This window comes from Giraffa tippelskirchi, chromosome 11 (genome assembly GCF_054371585.1).
Source record: "Giraffa tippelskirchi isolate mGirTip1 chromosome 11, T2T-mGirTip1v1.2.pri, whole genome shotgun sequence".
Classification (NCBI taxonomy): domain Eukaryota; kingdom Metazoa; phylum Chordata; class Mammalia; order Artiodactyla; family Giraffidae; genus Giraffa; species Giraffa tippelskirchi.
This window is the reverse complement of record NC_137285.1, coordinates 149,719,755-149,741,884: the sequence shown is the minus strand read 5'-3', so window position 1 is coordinate 149,741,884 and position 22,130 is coordinate 149,719,755. Positions and strand designations below refer to the sequence as shown.

At 51.3% G+C, this 22,130-nt stretch overlaps 1 protein-coding gene across 9 annotated transcripts in view; it reads left to right on the top strand.

Annotated features, from left to right (window-relative positions):
• The first annotated feature begins 727 nt into the window (after nt 1-727).
• OSBP (oxysterol binding protein) overlaps nt 728-22,130 on the top strand; it is a 36,869-nt gene continuing 15,466 nt past the window's right edge. For 2 of the 9 annotated variants that reach the window (XR_014069506.1, XM_081544572.1), the window contains exons 1-7: nt 728-5,848; nt 10,352-10,560; nt 12,725-12,975; nt 17,330-17,528; nt 17,785-17,887; nt 18,193-18,247; nt 18,427-18,558. Coding sequence is in view for 8 of the 9 variants with exons in the window: in XM_081544572.1 (XP_081400698.1) it covers nt 5,481-5,848; nt 10,352-10,560; nt 12,725-12,975; nt 17,330-17,528; nt 17,785-17,887; nt 18,193-18,247; nt 18,427-18,558 (1,317 nt within the window). In the remaining variant the exon portion in view is untranslated. Of the gene's footprint in view, nt 8,560-9,782; nt 9,940-10,089; nt 10,258-10,351; nt 10,561-12,724; nt 12,976-17,329; nt 17,529-17,784; nt 17,888-18,192; nt 18,248-18,426; nt 18,559-22,130 lie in introns of all 9 variants that reach the window. The other 7 variants (XM_081544575.1, XM_081544576.1, XM_081544573.1 and 4 more) reach the window with 7 other exon arrangements.

Here is a 22,130-nt window from a genome sequence, read left to right as displayed (position 1 = left end):
CTCTTTGCGACCCTGTGAGCTGCAGCCCGCCAGGCCCCTCTGCGCTTGGGATTTCCCAGGCAAGCACACCGCAGCGGGTTACGGTGCCCTCCTCCAGGGGATCGAACCCGCGTCTCCTGGGGCTCCTGCATTGCAGGTGGATCCTTTACTGCTGACCCATTGGGGAAGCCCGACCTGTGTCTACCTGCCTTTATAAAGGAAACCAACCCTGAATACTCACTGGAAGGGCTGATGCTGAAGCTGAAACTCCCAATACTGCGGCCACCTGATGCGAAGAGGAAAAGATCCCGATGCTGGGAAAGACTGAAGGCCAAAGGAGAAGGAGGTGGCAGAGGGTGAGATGGTAGACGGCATTACTGACTCAACGTGAATCTAGGCAAATTCTGGGAGATAGTGGAGAACTGAGAAGCCTGGTGTGCTGCAGTCCACGGGGTCTCAAAGAGTCGGACATGACTTACTGACTGAACAATGGTAACAATTTGCTCTTATATATAGGTATACAGATGTGTTATGCTAGTTGCTTCAGTCGTGTCAGATATATAGATACATACACGTAAATGTGTGGTATGTGTGTGTGCATATCAAAGTTTGTATTATTTGGGGGGGGGGGCTTTCTTTCTTTCCTGTTCTGACCATTTCAGAAGAAATTTACAGATTGCTAACACTTCTCCAAAATCTGTTTCTTTTCATTCAGTTTTATTGAGATCTAATTAATATACAGCACTGTGTAAGTTTAAGGCATACAGCACAATGATTCCCCTTACATACATCATGAAATAATGACTGCAATAAGTTTAGTTAATATTTGTCATCTCATAGACACAAAAGTAAATAAATAGAACAATTTTTTTTTCCTGTGACGAGCACTCTTAGGAGTTACTCTCTTAACTTTTATATGTAAGGTGGAGCAGTATTAATTATGCTCATCATGTTGTACATTACAGTTTCCAGTACTTATTTGTCTTATAACTGAATGCTTGTAACCACTGGCTACCTTCACCCTACTCCTCCCCTCCACCACCGCCCCCTGCCACAAATGTGATCTCCTTTTCTATGAATTTGTTTTTCAAGTATCATTGACCTACAACACTGCTAGTTCCTGTTACACAAGATAGAGATTTGATATTTCTATAGATTTCAAAATGTTCGCCACAACATGTTGAGTTACCATCTGTCACAATACAAAGATATTACATAATCACTCTATTCCCCACACTCTACATTTCATACCAGTGGCTAATTTATTTTGCAACTGGAAGCTTGAACCTCTTAACCTCCCTCTTAATTTCTCTCCTCTCCCCACCTGCCTCCCCTCTGACAACCACCTATTTGTTTTTTGTATCTGTGACTGTTTCTGTTTAGTTATGTTTGTTCATTTTTTTAGATTCCACACATAAGTGATAACATACTTTCTTTCATGTCTTTCTCCATTTACCTCAGTAAGCATAATATCCTTTGGGTCCATCCGTGTTGCAAAATCCCATCCTTTATATGGCTGAGTAATATTCTATATTTTCTTCATCAGTTCATCTCTCAGTGGACCCTTAGGCTGTTTCCATGTCTTGGCTATCGTAAGCAATGCTGCAGTGAACTTGAGGGTGCCGATATCTTTTTTGAATTAGTGTTTTCAATTTCTTCAGATAAATATCCAGAAGTAGGACTGCCGGATCAAACGCGGCCGTTCTACTTTTAGTTTTTTGAGGAACCGCCATACTGTTTTCAACAGTGGGTGTGCCAATTCACATTCCCACCAGCAGTGCCCAAGGGTTCCCTTTTCTCCACACCTTTTCCAACACTCGTTACTTGGTAAATTTTTTTTTTTTTATATTGGCCATTCTGACAGTGTGAAGTGATAAAACATTGTGGCTTTGATGTGCCTTTCCCTGATGATTAGGGATCATCAGGGAAAAAGACGATATTGAGCATCTTTTTACATGTCTGGTGGCCATCTGTAAGTCTCTTTGGGAAAATGTCTATTCAGAGCCTCTGCCCATTTTTTAATTGGGTTGTTTGGTTTTTTGAAGTTGAGTTGTAGGAGTCCTCTGTATATTTTAGATATTAATCTCTTATCAAATATAGTTTGCAAATATCTTCTCCCATTCAGTAGGCTGTCTTTTCATTTTGTTGACAGTTTTCTTCACTGTACAAAAGCTTTTAAGTTTGAGTAGGTGCTATTCACTTATATTTTGTTTCTCTTGCCTGAGGAGACATACCCTCCAAAATATTCCTAAGACTTAGGTCAGAAAGCATACTGCGTAAGCTTCCTTTTAGAAGTTTTATGGTTTCAGGCCCTACATTCAAGTCTTGGATCCGTTTTGATTTATTTTGTAATATGGTGTGCGAGTTTGTAGTAGTCCAGTTTGATTCTTTAGCAGGTAGTTTAGCCATGTTCCCCAAAACCATTTATTGAAGAGGGTGACATTTCTCCAGAGTCTACAGATGCTTTCATTCATAGCCATAATACAATATTACATTGAACAAATGTAATAACTGCCTAACATCATCTAATACAAGTCCATTTTAAAATTTCCCCAGTTATCCTCTGATGTCTACAAGAACAGTTTTTTGTTTTTGTTTTGTTTTTGTTTCAGAATCAAAAGAGTCAAGCATTTGTTGGGGAGGTCTCTTTTAAAAACACTTAAAAAAAATTTACAACAATCACCACGTGACTCTGTTACCACATCACTTTTCCTTAATCTTTCGCTTATCTTCTGTAAAACTAGCTGTCTTATAAACTGTCTCACATTCTTGATTTATTCAATTGTCTCCTTGGGGGGTGTTGTTTAACTGGTTCCTCCAGCCTCTGTAAACTGAAGGATAGATCTAAAGTCTTGATTGGACTCAGGATCAAGAAAACTTAATTAAGCGGAGCTGTATACTTCATGCTGCAGCACACAAGTTCAGTTCAATTTAGTCCCTCAGTCGAGTCCAACTCTTTGAGACCCCATGGACCGCAGCATGCCAGGCCTCCCTGTCCATCACCAACTCCCAGAGTTTACTCAAACTCACGTCCATCGAGTCGGTGATGCCATCCAGCCATCTCATCCTCTGTTGTCCTCTTCTCCTCCTGCCCTCAATCTTTCCCAGCATCGAGGGCTTTTCCAATGAGTCAGTTTTTCACATCAGATGGCCAAAGTATTGCAGTTTCAGCTTCAACATTAGTCCTTCCAATGAACACTCAGGACTGATCTCCTTTAGGATGGACTGGTTGAATCTCCTTGCAGTTCAAGGGACTCTCAAGAGTCTTCTCCAACACCACAGTTCAAAAGCATCAATTCTTCGGCGCTCAGCTTTCTTTATAGTTCAACTCTCACATCCATGCATGACTACTGGAAAAACTGTAACTTTGACTAGATGGACCTGTGTTGGCAAAGTAATGTCTCTGCTTTTTAATATGCTGTCTAGGTTGGTCATAGCTTTTCTTCCAAGGAACAAGCGTCTTTTAAAGCGGCAGACAAGGGACCTCATAAAAAATGTTGGCTGTCCCAGGGTTAATGATAACCCAGTTGCTTAACTGGGTTACGGTGGGGACAGCCGGATTTTCCTCAGTGTAAAAGTATGTGTTTCTCCTTTGTGGTTGGCAAATAAACAGAGGGATGTATTCGGCAATACAACTTAAATTTTGTAGCTGTTTAGTTTATCAAACGTGTTCATATATGCATTTAATCAGAACAGTATCCCTATAAGGTTTTATTCCTTTTTAACAGAAAGGAAAACTGAGGCTGGGAATGCTTAAGTAACTTTCCCAGTCAGAGGGCCAGTAATTAGAAAGGCATGACTCTCAAGCATAAAGGGGTTCACTTTAGTTGAGTTAAAACAATCCTCTAACCTACATCTACCTGCAGATTTTCAAAGTGCATTTTATCTCCAGAATTCAATAAATGTCTCTTCTGTTAAAAACGTTTTCTAAAAAAGGACATTTTTCTTTATTTTCCTGATACCATGAAGCACATTGCCAAGAAAAAGCGACTTGTTTTCTAGCTAACAGCTGTTTCTATTGTCCAGCAAAACTAGCAAAATCTAACAGATGCCAGGTTCCCGCAAAGCTCCATTTGTTCACGACATCTAAATGTTAAATGAGTTACTGAAGTTGTGACTTTCACAGATGTGTGAACAAAATCAGTGTATCTAAAATCTGTGCAAAGTTAAGCATACACACGTGCCCTTATGATGCTAAAACCAACAAGGGCCTTTAGGGCTGTTAGAGACATGAGTCCAAGTATAAATCAAGTCAGGTCCCCGCAAGTCCACTTTCTCCTCACAGCTGGGTCAGCAACTCGTGGGACAAAATCAGGAGAAGCATATGACAGTCTAGAATCAAAAGATAAGGTGTGTGGTGCTCTGATGGGCAAACCAGGAAAGGGACAGAGGAAGGTGGATTCGGGAGGACAGCGGGGAAGCCATTTCTGGGCTCCCCAGGATCCTGGGCCTCCAGCTCGCAGCCGGCAGCTGAAAGGGAAAAACTCAGGCAAAGGCCGACTACGCAGAAACACTCTTCCTAACCAACTGGCGACCTTAACTCAGAAAGAGCGACTCCAACACTGACACACAGCATCAAAACACGAGTTAGAGAAACTGACGAGCTTTCGCCACTAGCTGCTGCTGATAAGTCGCTTCAGTCGTGTCCGACTCTGCGCGACCCCATAGACAGCAGACCACCAGGCTCCGCTACTAGCAAACTTCCCCAAATGCGAAAGCAGGCGGGCACGCCCCCGAATTGCTCTTCCCGGATTTTATTGGCTGCCCTGGCCTGACCCGCCCCCTCTCTCAATTGGTCTCTTTCATTGGTCAGAAGTGTCACGCTCGAGCGTTCACAGACATTTCCAGGAGCCAATCACCTCCAATCATCGCCCCGGCTCTTCACCGACTTGCGAGTGACATCCATTCCAACCAATAATAGATGAGAGTGAAGATGCGAAGTGTAGACTCCGCCCCTTTTCCCTCAACGCGTTCAGTGAATGGTAGCAAAGGTTGAGCAGCTGATATCAACCACCAATCCGTAAGGGCGGAAGAGGGCCGCGGAGACGACTGATGGGAGGAGGTGACGTGGCGTTGACGAGTGCACAAACTGAATGAGTGGCAGAAATATTGGCCAATCGACATCCACACGGGCTGGGCTGTCTGCATTCTCGAGTCCTCCCTGAGCGCCGGAGACTTCGGGAAAGCGCCAATGAGCTTGACCTGAGTCTGATTGGCCTTCACCTGCACCAATCAGCGGCGGGCCTGGCGGAAGCGTCCCTCCTCGGACGCTCACTGGGCGCTGCGGCATGACAGGCCCCAGAGAAATGCCAATGTCCTAGGGGCCCTCCGCAAGTGACACTCGGCGGCACCAATCGACTTTCTTCCTCCCCGCGGCCGGCCTGGCGGGGCGGGGACGCTGCGCGGCGGCGGCTGAGGCGCTCGCCGAGTGGGGCCCTCCGGGCGGCGACGGCGGCTCTCGTAGGCGGTTCCGGTCGTGTATCAGCGGGCGGCGGCGGCTCATGGCGGCGACGGAGCTCAGAGGAGCGCTGGGCCCGGGCCCGGCCACCATGGCGGCCCCGGGCGGCGGCGGCGCCGGTCCCCCCGGGGTGGGAGGTGGAGGCGCCGGCGGCCGCGGAGACTCCGGGCCGGGCTCCGGGCTCGTGCCGGGCGCGGCGGCCGCGGTGGCGGCGGGCGGCCCGGGCCCTGGGGCCGGGGCCGTGGCGGCGGCGGGCCCGGCTCCTGCGCCGCCGGCGGGGGGCTCTGGCGGCTCGGGCGCCGGGGGCTCGGGCTCGGCTCGCGAGGGCTGGCTCTTCAAATGGACCAATTACATCAAAGGCTACCAGCGGCGGTGGTTCGTGCTGAGCAACGGGCTCCTCAGCTACTACAGGTAACTGCTTCCGGGGCGCGTCCCCTCCGCCGCCGCCCGCGACACAAGCCCACCCTCGCGAGAGTGGGCGCGCCGGGACGTACGGCGCCGCCCGGCCCCCGGTGCCCCCCGGCCCCCGGCCCCCGGCCCCCGGCCCCGGTAGTTGTTCCGGGAGCTTCGCGTCTCGTCTCGAGTTGCGTCCCTAGCAGCGCTTCGGTGCAGTGAGGAGTCCGCAGGGAGGGCGCCGTTGTCGGTGCTTACGGGGGCAGAACCCGGGCACCGCTCCCGGGGAACTTGCTGTCAACGTCCCAAGGCTTGGTTGTCTGTGCCCCGGCTCCGGAATTCAGGGTTATCAGCGGCCCTGGACGTTCCCGCCGTTGCTCCCTCCACGTTCAGGCACAAGGACGCCACGCACAGGGTGGCCTCGGGGTCTGTCCCCAGTCCTGAGCTCCTCAAGATTCGCCTCAGCCCTCGCCTTTGGACAGCCCACAACGGAGACGTGCGCTCAGAGTTTCTGGTAGTTTGGTCAGCCCCGCGCCCTCCCAGGGGAGATCATTGAGTGTTCCAGCCAGGATTGCTGGGGGCCACCCGGTAGTTCGGTCACGTTTCCTCAAAAGAAAAGTCTGGCTTTTGTTTGACTCCTGTTCAGCAGTGCTTGTGTTGGGACGTTTAATACACGTTTGTGGTGACTCACAGTCTTGCGATAACATAACATGCTTTTGGCTATGAGTATTACTATAGATAGATAGGTTGGGATAGTGGATTTGGGGACAGGACATAAACATCTCCTGAGTGCTACACAGTTTGTACACGTGTGTTATGTACAGTATTCTTTGACTCCCAACGACACCCTGGATATTAGGAGATATTCCCATCTTACCAGTGAGGAAAGGGAGACAGCTTGGGCAACTTTCCCAAGTTCTTGAGTCAGGATTTGAAACTAGTTCTTTTCATACCAACACAGTCTAAAACCCAGGTTAGTGTTACTTGAATCAGTCAGATGAAGAGATAACTACTTGTCTACAGCAAGTTTATAGATATGACACTCTGTGTGTATGTTATACAAAATGTATAGAACTCTTCTTTAAGGAAAATTTTGCTTCATGTAGTGGGATTTCTAAGTGAAAAAGACCATTCTATTTGAGACCCAAAAGATGGTTGTTAAGACTCTATATTTCTTGCCTTCTGCCAGGAGTCGCTTTGGCACTGGGACAGTTTGGGTGACTGAATCTCTTTCCCCTCAACTCCATTGTCTTGACTCTTCAAGAATCTTGAAAGGAAATTGAAGATGGGAGTTGGAGGTTGTTGAAGTAGGAGCACATTCTTATCTGGTCTCTAACATGGTAGAAAATTGCTTAGTGCATCCTCACTGCTTAAGTGACATTAATTGTGAACATTTATGTGTATCATTTGAATTATTCAGGATTGATTTTCGTTTTAATCCTGTTTAATTATTCATCTGCGACTATCCGTTTAAGGTTAAATCACAAATCTAAAGTTTTCGTTTCTTCCAAAATTTTTCCCCTAATCAAGTTCATGTTTTCCTGTTACACTGACCATCATTCTAATATTAAGTGATTCATATCCTAGCTTGGCTTATAAGTCAGTATTAACATTGATTCCCCATTTTTTAATAGTTGTGTATGAGCTGAGAGCCTTAATGTGTGATCATTTTTCCTCATGCAAGTTTTTAATCAGATCCACTTTCCAGCCCAGTTTAGCCTTTAACTGTCTCCGTCAGTATTGATCTTGAACAGTAATAATGTATATATTGTTATCTCTGAAGTACTTGTAACCACTTTTAATTTCTCTCCTACAAGAGGTAGTGGTACCTGTCTGACTACAGCTAGAACGCCTTCCCAAACATACCAAACCGTGTATTGGGAGCTATGCCACGGGCCTGTCCTTGCCAGCCAAGACAGTTCCACCCACAAACCAACCAAGGAACAGTGTTCAGAATTATCAAGTCTACACGCTACCCTCGAAATCACATTGAAGTACTTTCTATCAACCAGTTGGTATTCTTCCAAACAGGTTCTTTGGATCCCCATGTTCTTAGGGTTCATTTAGCCAAGTTGTCTTGCCTCCTGCTTTTCATGCTTCCAAAACCATCTCCTGTGTACGTCTTTTACAAAATCCGGTTTTCTTTTTAACCAAGTGCTTCCTAAACCCATCCTCTGATGAACTGTCCTAATAGGCTTTGGCAAGCCTTCTTTTTACCTATCCTGTTCTTCCTTATATACAAAGTTACACAGCTGTCCTGTTACTTAAAACCATATGTAAAATCCCAGCTCTCCCAGATACATCGTGACAAGCCCATAGTGTTAGTTTTCTTGGCTAGCTTCTGGAGATGGAGCTACTATTTTGGCTGGCCTTTTCCGGGAAGAACTTACTAATCAGAAAACACCACCTAAATCTGTGGTCCTGAAGAACTTCTCTTGCATCCTGAAAAGCATGTCTTTGGAAATACTTCTGCACTAACCATTTATAAGCATAGTTGTATCTTCTTGAGCCCAAGAGCTCTAGAGTCAAGCCTGCTCGAACTTCCAGAGTCCTTTGGTATTTTAAAAAGTGCTATAGACTGTATGATTCGGGAAACTTTTTTAGTTCATGAACATGACCCAAGCAGAGGAGACTCCTAGGAAGCGGCCTGTGGAAAAGATCAGCGCATTGTGAGGACTGTGGCAGAAGGTCCGAGTCGCACCTTTGGAGTAGAAAGTGAGGGTGAGCCGGTAATTCAGCCTGCATTATTCATAATGTAACTGAAGCGCAGGGCGGGGGAGGGGAGTAGGAGTAGAAAGAGCAGGATTCACGTTGCAGCGTGGCAGGTGCGGGAGGTGGAAGATGGCCTGGTTTATTGAGACCCCGGCCCTCCCCACAGCGATCCCATACTTCTCGTCTGTGCATCTGAGGAAGAAAAACCAGTTTCATGTGACAAACCGAACAATAGCCAAGCTGTCTTCCTAAGCACAGTAAACAGGCTTCCTCAAACCTACCCCAATCTTGGTTTCTAGAGATGGAGTGGGTGTCGTCATTTCTGGCATGCAGGAATTTGGGATGTGCCAGGTGTGTTTGGCCGCTTGGCACTCGTGGAAGAGATGGCCCTGCTTTGCACGGTGGCAGTTGGCAAAGGACTTTGACCTCTTTCTGTTCCAAGTTGGTCAGGGAAAACTGCAGTCTCAACATGCGGGTCCCCTGGGCAGGTCACCAGGTGGCGGGGAAATGAGCGCAGTTCGCTCTGTGCACTCGGCTGCGCTCGCGGCTCGATGTTTTATGCCAAGTCTCTTGTAGCTTGTTGTCACCAAGCAGGGCTGTAAAGTTGAAAAGTTAGCCTAATAATAGAACTGTCAGTCAGTAGCAGTGGAGAAAATTTTTACACCTAGTCCTCTGAGAAGAGATTTGCTGAATTTCTCCTAGCTATTAATAGGGTGGCTTAGGAGTTCCCACCAATAGAGGGTGGACCTTAGGAAAGAATATATTCCTGAAAGATTATACCACCCCGTGCTCCTTTAATGAGATCTGGTTACTCCTCTTTCATATCATTTAGCTGTAGTCAGTATTTAATGGCTCCCCTGGTGGTGAAGAATCTGCCTGCCAATGTGGCAGACGCGGTTCGATCCCTGAGTTGGGATGATCCGCTGGAGAAGGGAATGGCAACCCACTACAATACTCTTCCCTGAGGGATCATCCCGTGGACAGAGGCTGGCGGGCTGCAGCCCTTGCGGTCACAGACAGTCAGACACCACTTAGCAGCTGAGCACACACACCCGATATTTAACGCTCTCAACACCTAAGTGTGCCGTACATGTCTGCAAGATGGTTTTAAGAGTGGTATGACAGTTCTCACTGGGGCTGAGTTATAGTGGACTGGGGGAGTGGATTGTTCAATATTTGTAAAATGGAGCTGTTCTTTTAACTTCTTTTTTTTCCTTTGGCCACACTATGTGGCATGTAGGATCTTACCCATGCCCCCTGCCCTGGGAACACAGCGTCTTAACCATTGGCCCGGCAGAGAAGTCCCTCTTTCTGTTAGAGAATAAGATTATTATACAGAATTTGGTTGCATGAGTTTATAAAGCACCCTTTGATAATTGTATCTTGCTAAATGAAAGGTAACTCCTGACTGTAAAGGGACCTGAGGGGACTCTTGGGGGTGATGGGAGTTCTCCATCTTGACTGTGGAGGTGGTTGCACAATTGTTGACATTTGTCCAAACTCACCAAATTGTACACTTAAAATTGCTGGGTTAATGCTGTCTGTAGTTCGCCTTCGGTGAAGCCTGCTTTTCCAGAGCTCAGGGTGAGAGGAGGAGCAGTAAACTGCGACTCAGAGCACTCTCAGGCTCAGAGGGGAAATCCCTGCTGATTGGCTTTTAATTGGAGGGAGCCATCCGAGGAGAATCTTAGAGCTTGCTGATTCCTAAGACTGCGGTATGTTCGAAAGACGCAGAGCTATGAAGTAGAACGTGCCGAGAGAGAAGCCGCGCGTTGTGTCCGCTTAGCTGTTTGTGGTTCGCTTGTGCAGGTCGAAGGCAGAGATGAGGCACACCTGCCGCGGCACCATCAACCTCGCCACGGCCAACATCACGGTGGAGGACTCCTGCAACTTCATCATCTCCAACGGGGGCGCGCAGACCTACCACCTGAAGGCAAGCTCAGAAGTGGAGCGGCAGCGCTGGGTCACGGCCCTGGAGCTGGCCAAGGCCAAGGCGGTGAAGATGCTGGCCGAGTCAGGTGGGGCGAGCCCCTGGGGACGGTCCGGTCCGTTTGCCCCTGAGGCTTGCAGAACTCCTTTGCCCCCCCACTGTCATCTAATTACCAGCTGTCTGCTGGCTGCCCAGCAGGCAGCATCTCTCCTGGAGGGCTGGTTTTCAGCTGCGGCAGTTCAGCCCCTCAGGGGGCAGTTCAGCCCCTCAGGGGACGTCTGGTGATGTCTGGAGACTTCTTGTTACCGCTGAGGGGGGGCGGTGCTCCTGATCCCCAGGGAGCAGAGGCCAGGGCTGCTGCTGAACCTCCCACCAGCATTCAGGACAGCCCCCCATGCCCCCCAGAGGTGGCTGGCCCCAAATGTCAGAATGGTTGAGATTGGGAAACTCTTGTCTTAGAAGCATGGCGGTTACCTTTTGGCTTCTAATGCCCACCGACTGCCTTAAAATCTTGAGAAAGGATGATTGTATTGATAAATCAGATCCAAACTGATAAGCTAACAGGTTAGATCTGTCCTTACTATTTCCTTTTCTCCTGACATCTTCTTACTTGACTGTTTGTTTAGTTGAATTGAAACCAGCAATGTCCGAAGACTGCCAGAAGCAAGATCTGTGAGCCCCCCTGGCATTGGGCGGAGAGACCCCTGATGGAGGGATTGCTCTCACGGCGCTCGGGCAGGGCAGAGGGGCTCCAGCCGTCCCTCATCCCAGCCTGACGCCTGGGTCGGCGGCCAGAGCTGTTTCATGCCTGAGACACATGGGGAAGAAATTACTTGTGATATTTTCTGTGAAAAATCTTGATTTTGCTACCATAGTCTCACTAAAAAGCACAGTCGGCTTATGTTTTGATTTTTCTTAAAGGAAAATGGTAGTTTAATCATACTGAGCTTCTTCGCTTAGAGCTGACCGTGGTGCTCACCTGCTAACTTCTGTTCACCTCTTGTTCTTTTTATCTCTTGTGGTTCCCCATGCTGTGTTTAATGTCTCTTAAGCAATGAAAGGAAAGTTTCCTGCTTTATAAATCTCTGGGTCACAGGTTATATTCTGACTCTGGCCCTGCCCCTCTGTCTAGCAGATACAGGGCAGGTCTTTCCTTGTTCCTTTGTTTTGATTTTAGTGCTGATTTTAGCTCCCCCAAAGGAAGTGACATGGCTAGAAAAGAACTTTGCAGTTACACAGCGTTAAGGACAAACCTGGAAGCCAGAGGCAGGGCACAGCCTCTCCGTGACTTACTCTTCAGGAGGCGTTTAGCAGAAGGCCTTGCACAGCTTACAGTGCAGCGGTGGCTTCAGTGTCAGATGAAGTCATCGTGAAGTTCCTGAGTTCTCCCTGAGAAAAGATGAATTAATGCACCTTTTGATGATGCGAGTGTGGTTTACAGAGGGCTGGAATGTGATTCTCAGCCCAGGACATGCAGGGGCCCACCGACCACCCAACAGATGATTGTGGATTGGTACTTATAGTCAGATTGACTGTTTTGGGACCCTTACGCTAGACTTAAAAGGCTCAATAATTCATTCCCAACCGGAAGAGCCATTTAGCTTCTCCACCCTGACCCCTTGGTCACTAGTTCACAGACCTTAGTGCGCATCAGAGTTACGCAGGCAGCTTATTCGAAATACAGATTCCTGGACCTTGCCTCACACCAGCCAAATCAAAGCTTTTCTAGGGGTGGGGCCGGAGACTCTGCACCTTTAGGAAGAACCCTGCGTGGGCCGTGAGGGGATTGGATGAGGGTGGTCCACAGATGCCGCCTCCAGGGAGAAGGTAAATGAGTACTAGGGATGTCGTGTACAGCACGTGACTGTGGCGAGCTCTGCTGGGGGTTGTGTTTGAAAGTTGCCAAGAGAGCAGATCCTGAAAGTTTCATCCTGGGGAAAAGCCTGCCTTTTGTGTCTGTGTGAGATGATGGAGGTTAGCTTACTTTAATCATTTCCCGATAGATGCAAGGCGTACGTGCTGTGCACAGCATCATACGTCAATTACATCTCAATAAAATTAGAAAGAAAAGCACGAGCAGGAGAAACGCCTGACAGTGTCTGCCCCAGTGGGGCCGTGGCCCGGTGCAGGAGGACTGCCTGGCGGCGGCGAGCACAGGGTCACAGCGCAGGCCTGCTCGCGGGCGGAGCGGGTGGGGTTCCGGCCCTCCGCCCTGGGCCCGGAGTCCTACCGCTCCCCTTCTTGCCCCACAGATGAGTCAGGAGACGAAGAGTCCGTCTCCCAGACCGACAAGACGGAGCTGCAGAACACCCTGCGGACCCTGTCCAGCAAGGTGGAGGACCTGAGCACCTGCAACGACCTGATCGCCAAGCACGGCACGGCGCTGCAGCGCTCGCTTAGCGAGCTGGAGGCCCTGCGGCTGCCCGCGGAGAGCAGCGAGAAGATCAAGCAGGTCAACGAGCGCGCCACGCTCTTCCGGATCACGTCCAACGCCATGATCAACGTGAGCGCCACGCGGGAAAGGCCACGCCCCCCATGTGCTGGGAAGGCTGTGATGGCAAAGCGTAGACCATAGGTCCTGCCTCCTCGTTCCAGGGATTTGAGTTGCATTGTCTGCTGTGCGAAACTGACCAGGGCACAGGGATGGAATGACCCTCCGCGCCGCCCTGCTCGAGTGGTTGGGAGGGCGCGGCCCAGCCCGGCTTCTGCCCCAGCAGCGCCTCCAGTGGCGACGCTGGGTCCTTCACCTCTCGGGATTGCGACTCTCTCTCTCATTCTCTTTCTCTTCCTTCCTCCCTCCCTCCCTACCCCTCTCCCCCTTATCTGTCTGTTTTTCTTCATTCTGTCTGTCGGAACTGAAAGATCGTGGGTCCTTTCCACTTTTCTGTTCTTGGGAGATTTCTGTTGGAGTCTGACCCCTGTTTTGCTAGTGCATGCAGTGTGGTAAGTGAGGGGCTGGGTCAAGGAGAAGAGAGAAGTGACCCATTCCAGTATTCTTGGGCTTCCCTTGTGGCTCAGCTGGTAAAGAATCCGCCTGCAATGCGGGAGACCTGGATTCAATCCCTGGGTTGGGGAGATCCCCTGGAGAAGGGAAAGGCTCCCCACTCCACTGTTCTGGCCTGGAGAATCCCATGGACTCAGTCCATGGGGTCAGAAAGAGCTGGGAACCGCTAAGCGACTTTCAGGCTAACTTCAGTAAGGCCAGATTTTTTCCCTTGTTGAAGAAGCGATAACGAGGTTTTTGTTTAGAACTAGTTTAGTTCGTGCAGCTCTTAGACAAAAGTGGTTTCCTCTGACCAAGGGAAATTTTACTTTCCTGCATTTAAAACCTCTTGGTAGAAAGTTGTGGGGACTTTTATTTCCGTGCCCTGTTCTGAGGCGCTGAGCACTCTCTCCTGTGGTCTGACTCACACGGAGGAGGGCAGAGGAGTTTATTTGTCCATTTAGGGGTTGCAGGCAGATCAGCATCTCCCAGCAGCATCAGTCAGAGTTCTGCACCCCAGCACGGGAGCTTGTGTTTCTGATGTCTGGCCCTGTGCTCTTTCCAGACTCTTCCACTTCTTGGTGCCTGTTTTTCTGATCCTCCTATGATCAGCAAAACTCATAACTCATACAGGTCATTTAATCAATAGTACATAAATATATGTATGTGATAGAACAGCTCAGGAAACAATCGTCTGTTACCTTTTATCCAAGTCTGCTCCCATGACAGTTTTTTTCCTATTATGATGAATATTTGCTACATAAAACACCTCTTGATTTAAAAATGTCTCATAAAACTGTAACTGTATTTTAGACTTTTCTCTTGAAAATATGCTTGTCTTTGTTCCTGGGGGGAATTCTTTCCCCCTGAGCTCTAGGTATCCAGAGTTTGTGTCAGTTCTCTTTCTGTTCTCCAGAGTGCACTGTCTTTGCCTCTTTTGTAGCCAGTTATTGCTGGAAAGGCGTTTTTTTTAATCCATGTGTTGTTTCCTAGGGGATAATGGCAAGGCCTGAAAAGTGCCATATAGCACATCACATCTCAAAACAGGCAGTGTCAATGCAAAGGAAGGGTGTGTGAGTTTCGCTCAGCTGCCTGCTTGCTTAGGATGCAGCTTTTTCTTGCTACCAGAGGGAGTCTCTAGGCAGGGGAGTGAATTGGACACTGTGTTGCTGCTAAGTCGCTTCAGTCATGTCCGACTCTGTGCGACCCCATAGAGGGCAGCCCACCAGGCTCCCCCGTCCCTGGGATTCTCCAGGCAAGAACACTGGAGTGGGTTGCCGTTTCCTTCTCCAATGCATGAAAGTGAAAAAAGTGAAGTTGCTCAGTCATGTCCAACTCTTCCCATGGACTGCAGCCTACCAGGCTCCCCCGTCCTTGGGATTTTCCAGGCAAGAGCACTGGGGTGGGGTGCCATTTCCTACTCCAGTATCCATTTACTAATTCAGTGGACACCTATTGAGCACCTTCTGTGTTCTAGGCTCAGTGCTAGGGGATATGGCTGTGGTCCCTGCCCTCAGGGAGATAACTCTCCGTTTAGGGGCTGAGAGGTGAACAGACGATTGTGGAGTGTGCTGAGCGCCGTGTAGCGGCTGAGAGGTGAACAGACGATTGTGGGCTGTGCTGAGCGCCGTGTAGGGGCTGAGAGGTGAACAGACGATTGTGGAGTGTGCTGAGCGCCGTGTAGGGGCTGAGAGCTGCACAGACGATTGTGGGGTGAGCCGAGCGCCCCGAGAGACGTGGGCACAGGCTGCTGCGCTATAATCCTTGGGGGTGTCCAGCTCAGACTGGGAGGATTTGAGAAGGCAACACCTCAACTAAATTCTGGAAGACCCGAGAGAGTCTTCTTGTGAAAAACAGGCAACCCTGATTCAGGGCTGTGGAGTCCCACGGCCCCAGTTCACCATCTCTATAGCCTGGGGTGCCCTTCTTCCTCTGTGACCCCTGGTCCTTTTCTGTAAGTGGTGATGGTCCTGCTCTTGGGGTGCGGAAAGGCCTTCATGAGGTGATGGGTGTCGAGAGGTGGGCAGGTGCCTGGCGTGTCATCGCCAGTGACTGAGTTGTCACTGGTCTCAGGGGACGTGGGGGAGGCGCCGGTCCATGTCTGGCGGGTGCGCGTCCCTGCCCCGCAGGGTCTGGGAGCCACTCCAGTGGAGAAAGGGGCTGAGGGAAGGCTGAAAAGGCGTTCAGGTGGGCGGGGACACTGTGTGTGCAGATCCTATGACGTGGGCTTGGTGGGAGTGGGTTAGGAGGGAATGAGACCGACTTTGGTGCAGGCTTAACTGTAGTCGTGAGTGCCTTGTTGAGTCATGACTCTGAGCCAGGTCTTTCTAAGTGCTTTACCTGGTCCCGTTAGGCAGCGCTTTGAGATCGCTGCAGCTGTCATTCTTGTTTCACAGATGAGGAAGGTGAGGCACCTCCCGGTTAAATAACTTGCTGAAGAGTCCAGTTAGACAGTGGGATGGAGCTGTGATGACCCCAGGGTATGCTCTCTGCTGCCACGAGTACAGGGAGGGAGAGTCTTGGAATGAAGGAAGGCCCTTTCTTCTATGCTTGGGCAGGTGCAGGGTCTGCCACTGTCCTTGGATGGAGAAGCCGAGTCGGAAAGGGCACGTGGCGGGTTCGGCAGGGGGCCCGCTGATTTTGAGGTTCCTTCGGGCTGTCGGGTAGGCAGTAGGGTAGCCTGATCTGCGGCTCCCCGAGCACAGAGCCGGGATTGCTGACTCCATAGGCCTTAGTCCATAGGTCAGGGTTGAAAACCATGGGAACAGATACCCTGTTTACCTTTTAGTTTCTCTTTAACATTGTCTGGACTTCTAAGCTTCTGTTGCTTCCTTTCTCCATTTATTTATTAAGCAAACTGTATGGACTCCCACTGTGTATAAAGCGGCCAAGTTAGGGGCTGGAGATAAGTATGTGAATAAGCTATAAGTGGTATCTTCAAGTCACTCATGATCCATCTGGAGAGAAAGTCACGATCCTGCTGTGGATGCTGAGAAACAGAAATATGTGCAGAGTGCTGCAGCAGCAGAGGAGAGACTAGCTCCTTTGGGGATGGGGGGTGGGGAGTGTCCCAGAGAAGTAACTTTGCCATAGGTCTCAAAGAATGAAGAGCACTTGGCCAAGTACAGGAAGGGGGCGGAGGGCATTCTAGGCCAAGTGAACAGCACAGGCCTGGCCTGGCGGAAATCTACATGGCAGAGAAGGGTGCGCGGCTCCGGGGCTCTGTGGCGGGGGCAGGGCGGCTGGGGCCCTTGTGTCTGCAGCCAGCCCTCAGGCCTCGGTCTGGTACCCCTGCGGAGCCTGGGGCAGGACTGAGCACAGTCGAGTTTCTGTTCTGTCTTGAGGTCTCCTCTCTGACCCCTCAGATAGGCGTCAGCTTTCTGAGGTCAGTTGTTCTCTTAGTGACCCAAATAGAAACCAAGGAAGTTTCCCCGTGTTTGGTCTGATGTGGTGCAGACTCAGCTGCCGTCGCTGTTGAATCCCCCCACTGTCGGCGGCTCGAGTGTGGTCGGGAAAGGATCGGAAGCGACACACGGCGCCCCAGGCTTTCTCTCCCCGCTCGGTCAGCAGCCCCCGTGGCTGCCACAAACCTTGGTCTAGATTCGCTGCTCACCTGGCATCCGTTTGGTCCTCATGACCAGGAAAATACTAAACCACCGTGACAACCACGTTCAGTGCTTTCTGTTTATTTTTCTGGAGTTGACCTTGGTTGTATCATGGAGCTGGCTGTCCCCGAAACTGTGCCATGGCAGTATCACTGCGCTTCGCTGGCTCAGGTTCCCGGAATGAGGTTACTCAGTGGGCTTCCGGAGGCGGGGGGGACTCTCTGAGTGGTCGAGTTGAGGGGACCCACGTCCACTCTGTCTGCATACAGGCCTGCAGAGATTTCCTCGTGCTGGCCCAGACCCACAGTAAGAAATGGCAGAAGTCACTACAGTATGAGAGGGACCAGCGCATCCGCCTGGAGGAGACCCTGGAGCAGCTGGCGAAGCAGCACAACCACCTGGAAAGGGCCTTCCGGGGGGCCACGGTGCTGCCTGCTGGCGCGCCCGGCAGCACCGGCTCCAGCAAAGGTGGGGGCTCGGGGGCTCGGGGGGCTCGGGGGCGTCCGGCCCGGCCAGAGGGCCTTGCGCAGCGGACAGTGGAGCCCCGGGTCTCTGGAGTTGGTGCCTCACACAGACGGAATCCCAGCCCTTTGTGTCCCCTGCCTCTCCCGCTGCTTTCTGCCCTCGTTCCTGTGTGTGTGGTTCCTGTGTAGAAGGCCTGCTGTGCCAGGTTTTGATAAATGTAGCCAAAGGAAATGAACGCGGCTTGTCCCCCTCCCGGCAGATCAGTGCTGCTCCGGCAAAGGAGACCTGAGTGACGAGGATGATGAGAACGAGTTTTTTGACGCCCCTGAGATCATCACCGTGCCCGAGAACTTGGGCCACAAGTGAGTTAGTCTTGACTCCCCTCCCCCCTCCCCAGCCATCAAAAGGCTGGAAATGTTTCCATGGGAATATCCTAGTTGTTTCCCAAGGTCTGGACTCTCTGCCTTAAGTACCTGGAAGAGTGTCTGCCTTTACATGAACAGCTTCTCCGGAGACGTTTATTCCTGCGCACTCTTTGCTGAGTGTCGTCTCGGTCCCTCGTGAATAAGTTTGTGCGGTGCCCCTAGCATCGCGCCCTGTAAAGGCCGAGGACCACTGTCTAGCTGTGCTCTTCAGTCTCATCCTCACCCGCTTCCCGCCCGTGTAGACGCACCGGCAGCAACGTCAGCGGCGCCAGCAGCGACGTCAGCCTGGACGAGCAGGTGACTCCTCCCGGGGGATCAGCAGGGGCGGGCTGAGGGGCGCTCCCAAGGGTCTGCTGGTCAAGTGCTAAGAGGAGCAGAAGATACCGATCTTTTTTTAGCATGGGGGAAGGGAGGCTTAGGAATCCGGGATTGTCTGTTCTTTGTGGGTCCCTCAGTGGCTTTGTGTTTGCACTCAGTACAAGCACCAGCTGGAAGAGACCAAGAAGGAGAGGCGGACGCGGATACCGTACAAGCCCAACTACAGCCTCAACCTGTGGAGCATCATGAAGAACTGCATCGGCAAAGAGCTCTCCAAGATCCCCATGCCGGTGAGGCTCTGGCCCGCCGGGGGCGCTGCCGGGACAGCCCCGCCCTCCCCTGCGGCCGCCTGCGGCGGGACCTGTGTTATCCGTACAATCATAGACCATCCCTTAGAACCAGGGGCTTTGATTTCGGCTAGGTTTCTGGTATGCTTCCAGATCAGCGAGAATCATGCGTTTGTTCAGAAGCAGTGATTTATCAGCAGATTCCTAGGCCAGATGTGCTGGGGCCGTGCAGAGATAAATTCCGTATCATTTCTGCTTTCACGAACCATGTAGTTCAGGAGACAGGCACGAAAACAGGCAGAGGACTCTCCTTTTTGTGATCTCCTGGTGGGAAGTCCTGCACGCACACAGGCTTGGGGAGCACAGAGCAAAGCAGTTCATTCCAGGCAGGAAGCCGGGGCCACCTCTGTGGGGAAGGTGGCGTTTGGGGTGACGTCCCCGCCTCCCATCAGGCCCACTTCCCGTCTGTCCAGACCGCTTTAGAAGGAGATCGGTGTAGGATTGCATACGTAGTCACGTCATCCCTTCACTTGGACTCCTTCACTCGCTCCTCCCTGCTCTGAGAGGAGTGCAGCTCCCTCAGGGGCCTGGCCCCCCGCCCCACGAAGAGGCTGCCTGTGGACAGGCAGCGTGCCCCCCGCGGGCGCCACCTTCAGGTCCTCGCTGGCTCCTTGGTCTGCCCCCCGCAGCGTCTGCCCGCACTTCCCTCAGCTCCCGCCCGCCCTCGCCACTTGGCCTTTACCCTGGCTGGTGCCCTTTTCCTCGGGAGCTGACTGCAGAGCCGCCTTTCAGCCAGCCTTCACCCAGGTGTCCCATCGGTGAGCGGTCTCAGCCCTGTGTCCCAGCATGTGCCCCTGTTCATTTCTGGGCGGCGGGTGTCACTCCCTCTTTCATCTCCCGAGCGTGTACTGGCAGGCAAGTTGCCCGGCGCTGTATCTGTTGGGTATAGGTTCAGTTTAGAGTCCGAAATATGTTGGTTTAGACCAGGGATCAGTAAACTGTGGCCTTGGAGACAAATCTGGCTGCCCTTTGTACAGCTCACAAGCCAAGCATCGTTTTCATATTTTTAAATGGTTGGAAAATATCAAAGAGGTTAATATTTTGTGATCTGAAAATCATATGCAGTTTAGATATCAGTGGCCTTGAGGTTTTATTGGAACGCAGTAAACGCTCATTCACACACCGATTGTCTGTGGCTGCTTTCCTCCTACAGCAGCAGTGCTGAGTAGGTGAGACAGAGGCCATATGGCCCTCAAAGCCCAAATATTTACAGTCTAGCCTTTCACAGAAGAAGCTGGCCCACAAATACTAGCTTCAGTCACGATCACGCTGAAGTCCAGAAGCAGGTGGTTGGGTTCTGGTCGATGCCCCTGCTGCCGTGACTAGGCGCCCTCTGGCCCGTGGCTCTGCCTGTGGCCTCAGTTCCTGGGTGCTGAGGGGCCGCTGCAGCCCAGGCCCTCAGGCCTCACCCTAGTCAGCACGAGGAGGGGGAAGGGAGAGGGCACGCCTGCCTTTTTCGGGGTGCTTCCTGGAAACTGCCTGAACCATCTTCTCTTCAGTCTCTTTGGCCAGAACTCAGTTACGTGGCCTCAGCTAGCTGGAGATCACGACTTCCGTTTTTGGTGGCGTGGCCGGTATGAAACCTGGGGATTCCGCTGCCCACGGGAAGGGGAGAATGGAGTGTGGGCGGCTGCAGGTGCTGCCCACGCACCATCCGGAGAGAGAGAGGCTCCCGGCCGCTCGGGGCCTACGGAGCAGCGAGCGGTTCTGCCTCCCGTGGCGGCATTCTGCCCAGACCATCTTACTATTCTTTATATCCTTGATGCTTAGCCAGGGCCTGGCACGTATATATCATTCAGCAAATGTGAGTCTTGGAAAACAAATAGATTTGTATGTAAGCAGGTAGGATTTTTGTTAGAAAAGCACTCCTCTGCAGACCAGAAAGGTCCATGAGTAGGCACAGTGGAGAGAAACATAAAATAATTGTTTTATGTTCATGGGGTGGGGTGGGGGTCTTGAAAAGAAGCCCCACTTTTTTGGCCCAGCGCCTAAAGAGAGTGGGAGGAAAGGGAGCTGGAAAGGCCAGTCATCGCCAGAGAAATTCAGTTCCTACTCAGAGGAGCATCCGCGTCCAGGTGACACCCCGCCTCCACCCCTCCCCTTCCCCCTCCCCTCCCCCTCCCCTCCCCCTCCCCCTCCCCTCCCCCTCCCCCTCCACCCCTCCCCCGACGGTCGGTAGTACCTGCTGACGCTGCTGCGGGCCCGCCCTCGGCCCCGCCCCTTCAGCCTCCGCCCCCCGCCCCTTGCTCCTGCCCCTTGCCCGCCTGTGCCAGATCACAGGAGGCCAAGCCCCTGGGCGGTTTCTTCCACCTCTGCAGGCTGTGGCAGGGCCCGGGGCGAGGCCCCAGAAGGCTTCTGGAGTGGGAGGAGGGAGCCACCCCGGGGTGCTCCCTGCGGCCGGCCGCATCCTCCTGGCCCGTGCTCCAGCCGCAGCCGTGTCCCGGAGGCCTCAGCTCCTGCGCGGGCCTGTGGCCTCTGTGCAGTGACCCCATGCTTCCCTGGGTCCCTGCAGCCTGCCGACGGCTTCCTGCCGCTGCTCGTCTCTAGGCTTCTGTGCCGCCCCGCTCTCCATCAGCCATGTCACTAATGCCCTGCTTCCTTCCACTTTGAAGTCTCAGATTTCTCTGTCCCCCGTGAGGCCTCTGAGTGTTAAAAAAAAAAGACCAGTAGGAGAAGCCTGCCCCCTCTGGGAGACGCTGTGGGCCCTGGCACAGCTCGCGGGGGCAGGGCCGTGTGTGTGATGAGCAGCGATGACCATCACGGGCGGGCTGACCTGTCCGTGGCCACCAGCGGAGCGCGTCCCCCGTCCCACTCTCCCCGGAACGTATGGAAGCGTTACTGCACGTAGGCTGCAGTTAAGCACTGAGAGGTTTTGTCCGCGTAGTTAATAAGTGCTCTCTTTTGAAAGACCCTTGAGCATCCGAGGGCTGTCCATCCATTTCCCCTCCGTGTCCGTTGTTCTCATCACACAGCTCTTCTGTTTGTGGACAGGGTGGTGGAGTGTGGGACTTGAAGACTTTAGTTGAGGCGGTAGATCGTGCTTCCCCGTTGGGAAACTTTCACAGGGAAATGCTTGGTTTATTTCTCAGAAAAAAACAGGCCTTTTTAAAAAATACGTAAATGCATAGAAAAAAATATTAAACTACTAAGGATGGTTATCTTTGGATGATGGTATTTCAAGTAGATTTTTTTTCCCTCTAAAGTTTGTTTTTCCAAAGTGTCACAGTGGAAATTACAAGATATTTCATAATTGGGAGGACAGTAAATATTAGCGTAGTGTGTGACTCAGATTGGTGGTAGGAGGTTGGATAAAAATGCAGAAAAAGACAGTAAAAGAGGTCGGACTCTAGGAAAGAAAGGCGTTGTTTTTGTTTGTTTCAGTAACCAAAATGTTGCTTTAGGTCCGCTTCATTCAATACAAAGGGCAGTTTTTTCTTTCTTCTTCTCTTCTTTGGACTCGGAACTCAAGCTGCTGGTATTCAGGCTTGTTTAGCTATGCTGCTGATTAAACAGCT